At 40.5% G+C, this 15,123-nt stretch overlaps 1 protein-coding gene across 5 annotated transcripts in view; it reads left to right on the forward strand.

The window, feature by feature from the left end:
• TENM3 (teneurin transmembrane protein 3) overlaps positions 1-15,123 on the forward strand; it is a 2,305,387-nt gene that overhangs the window by 1,830,753 nt on the left and 459,511 nt on the right. For all 5 annotated transcript variants that reach the window (XM_055276480.2, XM_063638465.1, XM_063638466.1 and 2 more), the window contains one exon: positions 5,439-5,745. In XM_055276480.2, the coding sequence (XP_055132455.1) occupies positions 5,514-5,745 (232 nt within the window). In that variant the 5' untranslated portion in view covers positions 5,439-5,513. The remainder of the gene's footprint in view (positions 1-5,438; positions 5,746-15,123) is intronic.

Here is a 15,123-nt window from a genome sequence, read left to right on the forward strand (position 1 = left end):
ATACATCTGAAATAAAGGATAGGATCAACCTAAGTTTAGTGTCCATAAGGCAGGGATTGCCTGCCCATTCATTCATTCTGTCAAATACTTTGCAGAGTGTTGGAAAGAAACAAATAACCAAGTAATCCAACTTGCATTAAGCCCAGCTGTGGTTTCCAGAGGAGTGCTATGGTTAGTAGCTGAGTGCATTTCAAGGAGCTAAGGAAAATTAACCAAATCAGCTTGATATTATTGTGTGTTTGCTGTAGCCAGTTCAATCAGAAGTTTTTTATCTGTTTTGTTTTTTGAGACAGAGTCGCACTCTGTTGCCTGGGCTGGAGTGCAGTGGCATAATCATGGCTCACTGTCTTTGAAGTTCTGGGCTCAAGCGACCCCCTGTCTCAGCCTCCTGAGTAGCTAGAACTACAGGCATGTGCCACCATGCCCAGCTAATTTTTAATTTTTTTATAGAAATGTGATCTCACTGTGTTGCCCAGGCTGGTCTTGGACTCGTGGGCTCAAGCAGTCCTCTCACCTCAGCCTCCCAAAGTGCTCACCTCTCACCTACAGGCATGAGCCACTGAGCCTGGCCAATCACAAGTTTTTTGTTTTTTTGTTTTGTTTTGTTTTTTGTTTTTTTGTTTTATCAACTTTCTAATGGCTTTCCTTATTTTTCAAAGGCTTTGCCCACTGATGCAGCTAATGTCATATTCATTAAATGCTTTTTGCTGCATATGCACACAGTGACCCTCTTCCTTGTGTAGGACTGTGCAGTCACTATCAAAGTGCTCTAACAATTTGGCATTACTTTAGCTGCATTTCTTAACCTTCTCGTCTTCAGCCTTGAGTGGAAGAGATAACACAGAAAACTGCCTTTTGAAGTCATATTGAACTCATTGACTTCTATCAATGAAGCATATCAGTAGTTGCAAATATTACAGTGTAGATTAAATCCTCGAAGAGTTTGAACTATGTACGAAAATGAAAAGGAGATACAAAGGACTTTTTATTGTTTACAGTCTAAGATCAAATTGCTTCGATCTTTGATGGCATAATCAAATACTACATCTTGATGTGTGGTGGCACTGGAGAATTGTTTCACAAATGAAGAAAACTCAGATATTTGATGCTAGAGATGTTTTAGAAAGCTTAAGAATACCTAAAATCATCTTTCCATTACTAGGTATTAACATCTAGTTGGTATTGATTTATAAACTTTAGAAATATTACCACAAAGTTGCATCTTTAGTTGTGATTACTGTGTTAAAGAACGTACTGGTTATCTAATTTGCAAGATTATAAAATGGTATCATGAAAATGATACTGTAGAGAGAATACTTTTTGCCCTTAAAGATCCAAATGGGGCCAGGCACTGCAGCTCACACCTGTAAATCCCAACACTTTGGGAGGCCAAGGCGGGCAGACCACCTGACGTCAGGAGTTTGAGACAAGCCTGGCCAACATGGTGAAACCCCATCTCTACTAAAAATACACAAATTAGCTGGGTATGGTGGCACGCACCTGTAATCTCAGCTATTTAGGAGGCTGAGGTGGGAGAATCGTTGGAACCAGGGAGGCAGAGGTTGCAGTGAGCTGAGATTGCACCAGTGCACTCCAGCCTGGGTGAAAGAGTGAAACTCCGTCTTAAAAAAAAAAAAAAAAATCCAAAGAGAATGGAAAGATGGATGGTTTAACTCAGAGGTTTACACACTGTTTTCTCTAAAGGACCAGATAGGAAATAGTTTAGACTTTGCAGGCCATCAGGTCTCTGTGTTCGCTTCCTGTGGCTACAGTGAGAAATGACTACAACCCTGGTGGCTTAAAACAACAGGAAGTTATTCTGTCAGTTCTGGAGGTAAAAAGTATGAGGTCAAGGGCCACAACTCTGCGGTCCAGAGAAGGATCTGCTCCACGCCTCTCTTCTGACTTCTGTTTATTGCTGGCGGCCATTCGTGCCCCTTGGCTTGCAGGGCCATTGCTCCAATCTCTGCCTCTGTCTTCGCCTGGCCTTCTTTCCTGTGTGTCTGTGTGTGCCTGTATCCAAGTTTTCCTCTCCTGTCTCTCATAAAGACACCAGTCATTGCATTTCGGGCCCTCCCTAATCCGGTGTGACCTCATCGTAACCTTACTACATCTGCAGAAATAAAAGTAAAACCCCATTTTCAAATAAGATCACAGTCGCAGATACTGGGAGTTAAGATTTCAGTTAAGATTAATCTTTTGGGGAGACACAATTCAAACCACTGCAGTTCCTATTGCAGCCACTCAACTCTGTCTTTGTAGCATGAAAATGGCCAAGGACAATACTTTAACAAATGCAAGGGCTGTGTTCCAGAAAAACTTTATTTACAAAAACAGGTGGTGGATCCGATTTGGCTGGCAGAGTTTGCCAGTCAATACCTGGTCCAACTAATTGAAGCAAAACAACAGCAGAGCAGAAAACGATTTCCCTTTCTTCAATCAGTTCAGTTTTAAAGTACCAAAATGCATACATACGTGTATATATAGCAACACTTATTTTAAAATAGATGGCAATTTAGGGTAAGAAATGAAACTTTTATAATGACTTCAAATCCCGAATCTTTATTACTAAAAATGCTCGAATTATATTTTTCTGATCAATGAAAAGCTTTTTAATGATCATTTAGTTTTCTGTCTATAGGGCCTTCCCTCCAAAAAGATCAAGACGATTTGGAAACAAAATTTCCCTGGAACTTAGACCTATTTATTCACTCTGTCAGAAAGAATGTACCTGTTTCCCTGACTAAATGTATGCCTCATAAGGACAGGAACATTTATCCACTCTTTGTCCTCAGCACCTAGAAGATAGCCTAACACATAGTAGTCATCCAGTAAATATTCATCTAAAATAACTTCTTGGGGCTGGGCACAGTGGCTCACGCCTGTAATCCCAGCACTTTGAGAGGCCAAGGCAGGTGGATCACCTGAGGTCAGGAGTTCTAGACCAGCCTCACCAACATGGTGAAACCCCATCTCTACTAAAAATACAAAAATTAGCTGGGCGTGGTGGCAGGTACCTGTAATTCCAGCTACTCGGGAGGCTGAGGCAGGAGAATTGCTTGAACCTGGGAGGCAAATGTTGCAGCAAGCCAAGATTGTGCCACTGCACTCCAGCCTGGGCAACAGAGCAAGACTGTCTCAAAATAATAGTAATAATAATAATAAAATAACTTCTCTTGGCTGGGAATGGTGGCTCATGCTTGTAATCCCAGCACTTTGGGAGGCTGAAGCGGGCCGATCACGACGTCAGGAGATGGAGGCCATCCTGGCTAACATGGTGAAACCCCATCTCTATTAAAAATACAAAAAAGTAGCCTGATGTGGTGATGAGCTCCTGTAGTCCCAGTTACTTGAGAGGCTGAGGCAGGAGAATCACTTGAACCCAGGAGGCAGTGGTTGCAGTGAGCCAAGATCGCACCACTGCACTCCAGCCTGGGCAACAGAGTGAGATTCCATCTAAAAAAAAAAATTAAATTAAAAAAAATACTTCTCTTTGTTGGAATAAAAAGAGTGAATTGGTGTGTTGTTGTTTTAATCCTTTTGTATAAAAATAATCTGTCACCATACCTTGAAATTGTTTATTATTTCAATTTAAGTTTGAAAGGAAAGGTACAATATGAGAAATTCAGTTTCTCTTAAGAGTATTGAAAGAATTTGTGTATAATAATGGAGTAATGAATCAGAGGGATCAGTGAAAAATTGTTTTTTAAAATAAAAATCAAATTCATGGAAAAGAAGACAAAGGTAGAGAAATCAAGATATATTCCAAGACTAAACTAAAATATTAGCAACTAGTTTGAATAGCTCGGTATCTGGTAGCAATATCGGTATTTGGAAGCAGAGAAATATGGAACCCCACAAGGGAACCCTTCAGTGGCAGCATGGAGAGAGGAGGGTATAATCTGGTTGAAGACATAGCAGGGAGGAACACTCCACACCTTCCCAGGTCTGGGCTCTGGAGCTCTGTGATTATTCCAGCCCAGGGAGTCTTGCCACTCTTCTTGTAGCTGACGGAAGGCAAAACTTGGAAAGTGAGGGGTACATTTGTCATGTTACAACCGAAAGGATCAAGAATTGTTGACAACTCCAGGATAAGCTGAGTTGACATGGGGGAGAGTCAGCCACAAGGCTCCAAGTAGGAAGCACATTAATGAGCTGTGTGATGTGCATACTGATAGTGCATGCTGGAGAGAGTGGGGGAGACAGAGAGAAAGAGAGAGACAGACAGAGACAGAGACAGAGAGACCCAGACTGAGACCAGAGACACTGATTCTTTGAGAGAGGGACTCACTTTTTTTTGGAAGTGAGGAAATTACTATCTCAATAGCAGTCACGGTCCAAAGGATACTACAGGAACCAAGGAGAAGGCCTGGGGCCAGTTGGGAACCATTGATTTCAAGTTGACCATGGAATCACTCAAAGAAAAAGTGAATTTACCAAAAAGTGAATTTAGTGGGGTGGGAGGAAAACACTAAGGGCTGAGGATAAAGCCTTCAGGGTCCTTCAGATTAAAAGGAGAGACAACATGAGAAGGAATAAAGACAAAGGAGGACCATTTGAGATGCGGATTAGCCCTGGGCCGCTCTCCCTCCTGAAGGCCCCAGTCTTTTGCCGGCAGACTTTTTCCACCCAGCCTTTCCACTGTCAGTTCAGCAAATTCAGGAAATAGAGAGTTTTTAAGCAGAGAAACACCATTTGCCTCGCTTATTCGTGCAGTTGCAGGAAACTCCCCCCATCAAATTAGCCACTTGAATTACCTTAAATATCAGGATAGCGCTGATTAAATTCATTTGCTAGAGAGGAAAATGCATTTTAAGCAGAATGGTACGGGAAGGAGGACCAGCTTTTTCCACAGTTCAAGACATTTGAGTTCTTAAAACATGAAAATTGTGCCCTCTGAAGAAAGAGGCTTTGTAAGATATATTTTTTAAAAAGTTCAATGCATTTGACAAAGTTTCAGTGGCAAGAATTTCCCAATTTGCTGCTGCTCTTTAAAATACACTGAAAAAGAAAAAAATAGTATACGTTTATAAGAAAAAGAAAGGGAATTTATTTTGAATGGAGAAATGCTATAAAGAGAAAAAGCCATTCTAACTTTTCCATTGTGGAAAATTTAACAAACTATTGAAGCCAATTTTTAGCTGGCTTCTGTAGTCAAATTTGAGTGAGAGCTTACAATTATTTTTTGTATTTATGGGGAAAATCAGATATAGTAACTTCAATAAACACTCATAGCACTCACCAGCAGAAAGCGTGCTTCACCTCTTGGTGATACAATATATTTTACACTGATTTCAGAAATATTAATTTCTTGTTGAAAGCAAGTTTCCTAGATAAGCAATGCTATTGTTTCCTACCATCCCAGATTGAGAAGGATAGAGTAGCCAGTTTTTAGGTGAATGTCATGCTGACATCATGCAAACCTTGTATCTTTACAGAGAGGCCAATGAGACTCGAACCCTGAGCCTAAGTTGTAACCAGCAGGACTGATGTGCACACAGAAGGAATGAAGTATGGATGTGAAAGAACGCAGGCCTTATTGCTCCCTGACCAAGAGCAGACGAGAGAAAGAACGGCGCTACACAAATTCGTCCGCAGACAATGAGGAGTGTCGGGTACCCACACAGAAGTCCTACAGTTCCAGCGAGACATTGAAAGCTTTTGATCATGATTCCTCGCGGCTGCTTTACGGCAACAGAGTGAAGGATTTGGTTCACAGAGAAGCAGACGAGTTCACTAGACAAGGTGGGTAACTCCTAGTAAAATAAGGCAGTGCTCACATGTTGCTAACTTGTAGGTGTCATGATTTTCCCCTCAAGGTGACATGTCTGTTTTCTGACTTTGGTGTTCCATCTGCTGATTCCGATTTTGAGATATTAGATGATCACACAGTATTCCAGAGGAGAGGCAGAAAGCCACCAGTGGGCACATTGGCCCCCCAGGCACAGGCACTGACACGTGGGGAATTCCAAAGCCTCACCTGCTATACGTGAGGTTTAGGATTCTGCACGTGGCCCAAGCGTTTGTGCAAACTTGTGTAAACTTGAAACTCCAGTCTCTGGGGCTCCCTTTTAGTTGAATGAAGGTGCTCACAGATATTGTGTCTGTGGCTAGAACCGGTTACAAGGAGAACAGGAGCTGTTGGTGAAGAAACCCATCTTTCCCTCACAAGAAAGTGTGGCTTATTATCCCAGATCATCTCAGGACCCAAGCAGCCCTGCTCTTTGCCTCTGTCTGATTCACACAAAAGCCTGCCATGGAAAGGTTCCATTGTCTTTCTCCCAGGCAACCTAGTAAATTAAGTTTATATCTTAACACTTCCTCGTTTCCCACAATGTAATCCACTAGGGCTTGGTCATTGGCGTATATCTGTTGAGCATTTTTACACTGTTTTTGGCCTGAGGACGCTCCCAGTGGAATCCTGACTCCTGTAACTTTACTTCACTATCCTAAACCTACCCATTTCTACTCTTAAGACAGTAGGTTATTTTTTATTAGACATACCTAGTTATATTTTGTTTCTTCTAATACAGTCTTGAGATGTGGGCAAGATTACTAATAAAAATAAAATCCTCTTACATTTCTAATGTGCATATAATTTACATATAACTTAGCATTCCTTAGCTAATTTAATCTGGAAATGAGGAAAAATAAATTAAACTTTAATAATAAAGAATATATTCATTCTTTTCCAATCACCATACAGACAGTGTGACTAACAGTTTGATATTGGGCAGGAACACATTTAAGAAAAAGTAATAATGCAATAAATCGTTCAAAAGTTGGAAAATTTTCCATGGTTCTTTTCTTCCCTGCATTGTGCAAAGAGCCATTCCAACTAGATTAAAATAGTGTTCACTCACCCAAGCCAGTTTACATCAAAGAAAACTCATTTGATTTGCTAAGGAGAGATTTTTATACCCTAAAGCATGCCTTGCTAATTACTGGTATCAAATTTTATGAAAAGGGACAAAATAGCTTAACATTTTTAATCCGTTTTTCAGGGGAGATACAAAACATATTTGAGGTGTGTACTCTTAGTTGATTGTACAATGTATTGTAATTTTAAACCCATTTTTTCATATTGTCTGCACAGCTGAAATAGATTATCAGTGTACATTTTTTCAACAATTTAAAAAATAGTAAGTAGTGTAGAAATGCATGCAATCTCCACCGAATGTGAAGTCTTGCTTTTTGTATCAAAAATAACTCTTTAGTGCCCTGCTGGAAAAAATAAAAAAAGAAAAGAAAAAAAAACCCAAACTCCACATTGTGGAATATTATTCGAAGGAAACGGCAGCACATGTGGCAAGATGCATTGGGGGTCATCTCCACCCCAGGCAAGCATAGCACAGATGATGCCTACACAGGTTAAAAATAGCGCACTGAACTGTTCTCCTCCTAGGCAGCCTTGATCCAGTGCAGACTGTTGTTGACAACCTGGCGGTAGCATTTGTAGAAGCCCTGAAACGGAAGTTCACAGGGGGCCAAAGAGTATTATTCCTCACTCCTTCCAAGCCAAGGACTGCAGAATACAAAGGGGCAGAGGAAAGAGAAAGTGCGCCAGGCGGCCAGGGAGGCCTTGTTGGAGAGCAGAAGTGAATGGAGAAGCGCACGTGCAGTGTGTGATGGTGCTGCAGGTCACCTGATGTGTATGAATCCGAACTTTGTAGAAACGTAAATGGGATGGACTGCTAGTCACAGCTAATGCTGCCACCCTACTGCGTGCTGGTCAGCGCGCTAGGCAGGTGTGTGCAGTCCCCTGGTGAGGTGGGTCCCGGTAGCATAGTCTTTTCACAGATTGAGACGTATGAGGTTTGGAGAGGCTGGAGACCCCACGGCTCCTGAGAACTCAGCTGGAACTTGAGCCCAGGCTTGCCTGGCTCTGGCCTGGCTCCTAATCTCTGTGCAGTTGCCACAGTGGAAAACAGGCAACTCAGTAAAATATCACCCTTTGGTTTATTGGAGTCAATTTTTTAAGTCTATTATCATTATTATTAATTAATTAACTTATTTATTTATTTAGTGACAAGCTGTCAGTCTGTTGCCGAAGCCAGACTGCAGTGGGGCAGTTATAGCTCACTGCAGCCTACAGCTCCTGGGCTCAAAAAGTCCTCCTGCCTCAGCCTCCTGAGTAGCTGGGATCACAAGTGCACACCACCATCATGCCGGGCTAATTTTAAAGACATTTTTTTTAATAGAGACAGGGTCTCACTTGTTCCTCAGACTGGTTTCAAGCTCCTGGCCTCAAGCAGTCCTCTTACTTGGGCCTCCCTAAGTGCTGAAATAACAGGCGTGGCCACCACGCCCAGCCCATTTTAGTTCATTTTGAATTAGAATGTTCATGGTGTGGATAGTGAGGTGTGCGCAAACCGTAGGCATATTTAGGAAATAAAATTGATGTGATTCTGTAATTGGGTGAATGAGGACGAGTGTGAGGTGGCGTTGCGGATACTTTCTCCTTCCTGTGGTCTGATATGGAGAGTATTTGTAGCGGGAGTGGTAGGTATAGGAGAGAAATGAGTAAAGAAAGTCTGCTATCAGATTATGTGTTTCTTGAGCAAGCATAATGAAAAATCCTTCCAGGCTTTCATTTTCTTTGAACCTGACAAATGTCAATTTTTCCTCACGGACTATTATGCTATGGGATTAATTATTTAATTGACAAAATGTGCTTCCTGCCACAGCTCCTGACATCATATAGGTAATAAAAATGAAAGATTAAAAATATTCATAGTAGCCAAATATCATTGAAACAATTCCAAAGAGTCATGCTAATTTAGCTTTTTTTGTCCATGGAGTTTTAAAACAGCCGATCAGTCCCGTATCCATTTACTCCTTGAATGACACAGGGAAATGCGGCTTTGGCTGGAGAAAGGGACAAGCAGGGTTTCTGTTGGTGTGATTATATGGAGAATTCAAATCGTGAAATATGATGTTTTTATATGTTTAATTGACCAATTTTATGTCTAATTATCAGACTTGAATTTAATGGTTTTGTATGGCCTTACTGACTGGCAGGTGACAACTGTTAATTACATGTTATATTTAGGTAGCATAATGCTGGGGATCATTTCATCTTCACAGTCATTGTGTAATTTGACGGGATCTCACATTGATCTCTTTCTCTTTTTAAATCTCTTCATGTAGTTTGTTGGTGATGGGAATAGTTGCTCTTTGAACAGCTGTGGAGCTTTTGCTGTAGGTGAGGATGAGGTTAGGGTGGCAATGGTTGTTTTGCGTTCTTAGATGCTATTTTCTTTTATTAATCTTTGAAGAAAATTTATCCCATCAGGTCTCAGACAAATTTCTTATGAAACAGCTGCATAGGATCATCCCACAGCTTTTGGAGAAGTGGTAAAATAAAAGAACATTTTTTTCTCTGCTGCAGCTCTCTGGGCTATGCACATTGCCTGTAGTATTCTTGACCAAACACTTATCAATTCCAACAAGGAACGCTGCCCGTGAGGGTGAACCTTGAAAAGAGATGATGTCTGGAAGTAAGAATACATTTGTTCCACTGAATCATAAGCCTGAATAGAACCACTTTGGGGCCCTAACCCGAAGTATATAAGAGTTAGTCAATAATCAGTGTTGGGGTTGTGAATTTAAGAATTTTAACGTTTGAAGACTACCACTTATTCTTTATTTGTAGAATGGCAATGGAGAGGAAGGACTCTGTTTTTTGTTTTTGTTTTTGAGACGGAGTCTCACTCTGTCGCCCAGGCTGGAGTGAAATGGCACGATCTCGGCTCACTGCAACCTCTGCCTCCTGGGTTCAAGCGAGTCTCCTGCCTCAGCTTCCCGAGTAGCTGGAATTACAGGCGCCTGCCACTACGCCCAGCTAATTTTTATAATTTTAGTAGAGATGGGGGCTTCACCATGTTGGCCAGGCTGGTCTCGAACTCCCGACCTCAGGTGATCCGCCCACCTCGGCCTCTCAAAGTGCTAGGATTACGGGCGTAAGCCACTGCGCCCGGCCAGGACTCTGTTTTTAAATTTGAAAAACGCCATGATATCTATGTTTGTACATTACTGAAATTAAAATAGAAAATAAATTTGCAAAGAAGGGAAGGAAGAAGGAAGGCAGATTGACAGCGACAGGCACCGATTGATTTCTACGTGTGCCTCATCTCTGGTCTTTGCTGACAGCGTGGCTCCACTCCCAGAAACTCCCCTCTTTGGGCCATGCTGTCTCTTCATTCTTACCATCATCAGTAGTGCTGAGCACCCCCAGGCCCCAGAAGCATGGCTTCTGTTTCTCACCTCCTGCCCTTGCTGGCTCAAGGCCAATTCGAGTGTAGTCTGGGGTATTCCACTGGGGAGAGGAAAGAAAGAGGAGGGAAAGTAGCTCCCACAAGCCTTGATTCCCCACTGCCGGACCTCCCTTAAGGGCTGTATCCTCAGTGCTAGCCCATCTTGTATGCAAACATTCCAGATGCTACACCTGCCTCTTACCAAGGATAACCCTTGTGAGGAAACAAAAGGACATTAGAGGAGCAGTCTGAATGTTCTGTAAATATGTATCTTGGATCCTGGCATGATGGTGGCTTGAATGAGGGCTCACCCACTCATCTCCCAGCGGACTCGCTACCTCCTGTGAGCTGAGCAGTGATCGAGGGTACACATGACATCTGCAACTCTGTTAGGATCCTGAAGGACCAAGCTGGTGCAGGTGTTTTCTGCTTTGTGCCAGAAGAGAGCGTGGAATGGGGTGAAGCCCTAATGCGAAGGCCAAGAAGAATGCTGTGGCCTGGTGGTTCCAGAGAGAGGCTGGCCTGCCCCTCCCATGGCCCCCACTTGGGCAAATGTTGCCTTGTGGGAGCAGCTGGTTTCCTTGGCCCCTCAGGAGCTGGGGAAGCCTGAACAGATGCATTTCTCCCTCTGATATGGCAAGAATGCCGTCTAAGAAAACCAAACAGTTGAGATGTTGGTGCCAAGAATCTAACACGATTTCCTGCTCTTTCTTAAAGCACCTCAGGAAAACAACAAATTTAATGGCACCCAGAATTCAGGAAGTGGGATAAGATGCAAAAGAGATAGATTACGAAGCTTATAATGAAAATGAACAATGGAGATATGAGAAGACAACCTGAACCACAATAACCAAAATAAAATATTGTAACTAAACCATGTGCGGAAATCCCAGAACGATAACAACAAAAAAGCAAAAACAACAAAACAAACAATGGCCACCAAATGCTGGAGAAAAAATTAAAATCGTAGTTTACAAACTAAAAATGGCAACAGATTAGTTGAAGAAGAGAGGTTAATGGTTTTGAAGACCAGGTAGAAGAAACAACTCAAAACAGAAAAGAGAATTTCAGATAAAATTAAGAAGACAACAGAATGCACACACACAAACTGAGGCACATTCTAGAAAAATCCTTTAACTTCAAGGATAAAGAGAGTTTACAAGGTTCCACAGAGAAAAGGCAGGTTGCTTTTTTTTACTTACTAAAAATAAATAACACCAATAATGAATTTATCATCTGCAACAATAAAAGCTTAAAAACAGTGGAATAACACCTACTGAGAGAAAAAAAAAATGCAACCCAGGGATCTTATTTGCAGAGAAGATACTGTAGGAGAGGAAAGATTTCTTTTGCCACGCGTCACTAGGTTCATGACTAAGGCCCCTATAACAAAAGACAGATTAACAAGAGAAATGCACACAAATTCATATAATGTAAGTTTTGGGAGACACAAGAACCTTCATAAGGAAATGAATGCCCAAAGAAACGGGTAAACTTGTGCATTTTTGTGCGAGGTTGGAGGAAGAGTGGACAGTCACGGAGAAGTATGATTGGACACAGGGACTGAATGGTGATTAACTGGGAGGAACTGGGCAAGGCCTGTTCATTCAGATTCTTCTCTGTGTCCTTGTGTCTTCAGAGATACGGATGTTGCTTCCTTCTCGTATAGGGAGGGCATCTCTTGGATGAGGATCTTATGTCCTGCTTCAGGGGAGAAGGGCAAGGGGAAGGTGAGAGTGGCCTTCCTGCTTCTGCTGTTTTCTCAAATGCCAAGATGCCATGTTTTGGGTAGCATGTCCTGAACCCCATCAACAGCATGTATCTCTCAGAGTAAATGAAAGACACGTAATGCTGGGATTCAGAGACCGTGTCAACAGTGTACATACGCCATCTAAGGAAGTACTCAAGAAGAAATACCAACTGAATCAGAATCATGACCTCCGAAGAGGAGGCAATGATGAGAAAGCAACTCTACAGTGTATATAGTTAAATCTCAAACGATGATTGCAGAGCAACTGGAAATGTGTCAGAAATACTACAAGAGAAACCTTAACAGAAGGCTGGAACTAAAAGCATTTACCTGTCTCAGCAAAATCCAGCAGTTGGAGGAAAGTAGAAGAGTAAAAGTGTTCCAAATTCTCATCTCATCTGAAGAGGGAGAGTTGGGAAACAGTTATGAAATAGAGCTTTAGCGAAGGGAAATAATTGCTATCTTGCATTCATATGACAATGAGAAACATATATTTGAATATGAATGTCCGGAGCGGGAAGGTCATCATTAATACAGTGAAAAGAGGACAATAGACCCACCTAATTAGCAGTGAGGAAAGGGATTGAGTAGCAGTCTGACCAATTTAGCAAAAACAGCTCCAAGGAAAAAAAGGCAACAGGAAAAATCATGAATAATCAAAAAACAAGATGAAAGGAGTCAAATCTACGCTATTAACCTATCACCTAAAATTTAAATGTACTGCATTTTGGCCGGGTGCGGTGGCTCACGCCTGTAATCCCAGCACTTTGGGAAGCCGAGGTGGATGGATCACTTGAGGCTGGGAGTGCAAGACCAGCTTGGCCAACATGCAGAAACCCGGTCTCTACTGAAAATACAAGTTAGCCAGGTGTGGTGGCAGGAGTCTGTGGTCCCAGCTACTCAAGAGGCTAAGGCACAAGAATCGTTTGAACCCGTGAGATGGAGGTTGTGGTGAGCCAAGATCAATGCCACTGCACTCCAGCCTGGGCGACAGAGCGAGACTCTGTCTCCAAAAAATAAAATAAATAAATGTACTGCATTTTGACATAAACAACTAAATTGTTTCATAAAAGTTATTGGTATTTATAAGACATACACTTAAAATGGTAAAGAAAATGGTTGAGAATAAAGATATATTAGGTGAATACAAACAAAAAGAAAGGAGGAATGGCAGTATTAATATCAGGAAAGATGGAATTTGTAATTAAAAACTCTCAACAGGATAAAAAAGACCACTGGGTAAGTAATAAAAGGCATACTGTGCAGAAGAAGAACATTCTTAAAATGCATACATTAAACAATAATATAGTAGCTAAATTTACAAGCAAAAACTATTAAAAAAAGAAAGATGGTTAAAACACGGTAGTAGTGAGATATTTTAATTCACTTCCTTCAGAATCAGGCAGATCTGAAAGACAAAAATAAGACAGCAATTATATAATATTAATCAAAAATTTTAGCTAAGATATATATACAGAAATTTATAACTGTCAGAAATGATACAATTTTTTATATTTCTATGGGATAGTTGCAGAAACTGATTATGTATTTGGCCATCTAAAGAAACATTAAAAATTCAGAAAATAGATTTTATAAGCCAAAACATTTTCTCATAAAATGTAGTAAAATTAGAAATAAATAACAAAAATATAATTAGGAATAAATAACAAAAACATAAATGAAGAAAAACACTTTTGCCCCTTGGATTATGATGTCCTTTGACTATGATAAAAAGCAATCGAGAGCAATGAAAATTCTACTTCCAAAATGTATGGGAGATAGTGAAAGTCATAATCATAGGAAAAACATTGTGAAGAAATCAAGAACAAAGACTAACAAAATAGGAATGTACTCTATATTTAAGAAATGAGTTCAAGCCAGGCACAGTGGCTCACGTCTGTAATCCCAGCACTTTGGGAGGCCGAGGTGGGCAGATCAGCTGAAGTCAGGAGTTTCACGGAGAATCCCCATCTCTACTAAAAATACAAAAACTAGCTGGGTGTGGTGGTGTGCGCTTATAATCCCAGCTACTTGGGAGGCTGGGGCAGGAGAATTGCTTGAACCTGGGAGGTGGAGGTTGCAGTGAGCCGAGATCGCGCCACTGCACTCAAGCCTGGGCGACAGAGCAAGACTCTGTCTCAAAAAAAGGAAAAAGCAAAAAAAAAGACAAGAAATGAGTAGAGTACAATGTCTGGAAAATAAATCAGAGGAAGTAGGAAGAGGTACATAAGATATAACTGAAATTTAAAACAAACAAAACAGCTAAGTGTTTAAAAAGGCTAATAAAATAGAAAGCACCTATGATCCTGATTAAGAAATAATGAGAACAAAAATAAGAAGACATCCTAAAAAGACTGTAAGAACTAAGAGGTGCTATTATTCCAAGCAATAAATTTGAAAAATCTAGAGGAATTTATTTTTTCTCAGAAAATATGATAAACCCCAAAAGATTTCAGAACATGGAGCAAACTTGTCTACACCAATTATTTCAGACAAGATGAGAAAGGTGATTAAAAGAGAGACCATTTCAAAGGCCAGATATGTTCCTAGGTACATTTTACATAACCTTCAAAGTACAACTAAGTTTAATGTTTAAAAATCTATTCAACAGCACCCTTCATAACAGATGGAAGGCATCAAAGTTCATGTTATGAAGTTGGCATAACCTTAATAACTAAACTTGATTAGAATAGTACAAAAAAAGAAATCATACATAAATTGCTTTACCTACCAAAATTCCTTTTCAGTAGGTGTGTAAAAATTCAAAACAAGTATTTGCATTTAAGAATCCAGCAATACATAAAAAGAATAATATGCTAGACCAAATTAATAACCAAGTGGTTACTAATCCTTGCTGAATATACAAGGATTTTTCAGTGTTCAAAAATCTACTAACATAATTAGATTAATATATCAAAGTGGAAAAACATGATCTTATCAACAGATGATTTGCAAGTTTTGGAAAAAATTTAGAAACCATTCTTTATTCAAATAAACTCACAAGAAGAAAAAACACTTCAATATGGTAGTAATATTTGACATGATCATTCAAGACACTAAACTGCATTCTAAAAAGTGAGATTCCAGGACATTTCAATTGAAATAGGAACATAAGAA

Source organism: Symphalangus syndactylus, chromosome 4 (genome assembly GCF_028878055.3).
Source record: "Symphalangus syndactylus isolate Jambi chromosome 4, NHGRI_mSymSyn1-v2.1_pri, whole genome shotgun sequence".
In the NCBI taxonomy this organism is placed as follows: Eukaryota; Metazoa; Chordata; class Mammalia; order Primates; family Hylobatidae; genus Symphalangus; species Symphalangus syndactylus.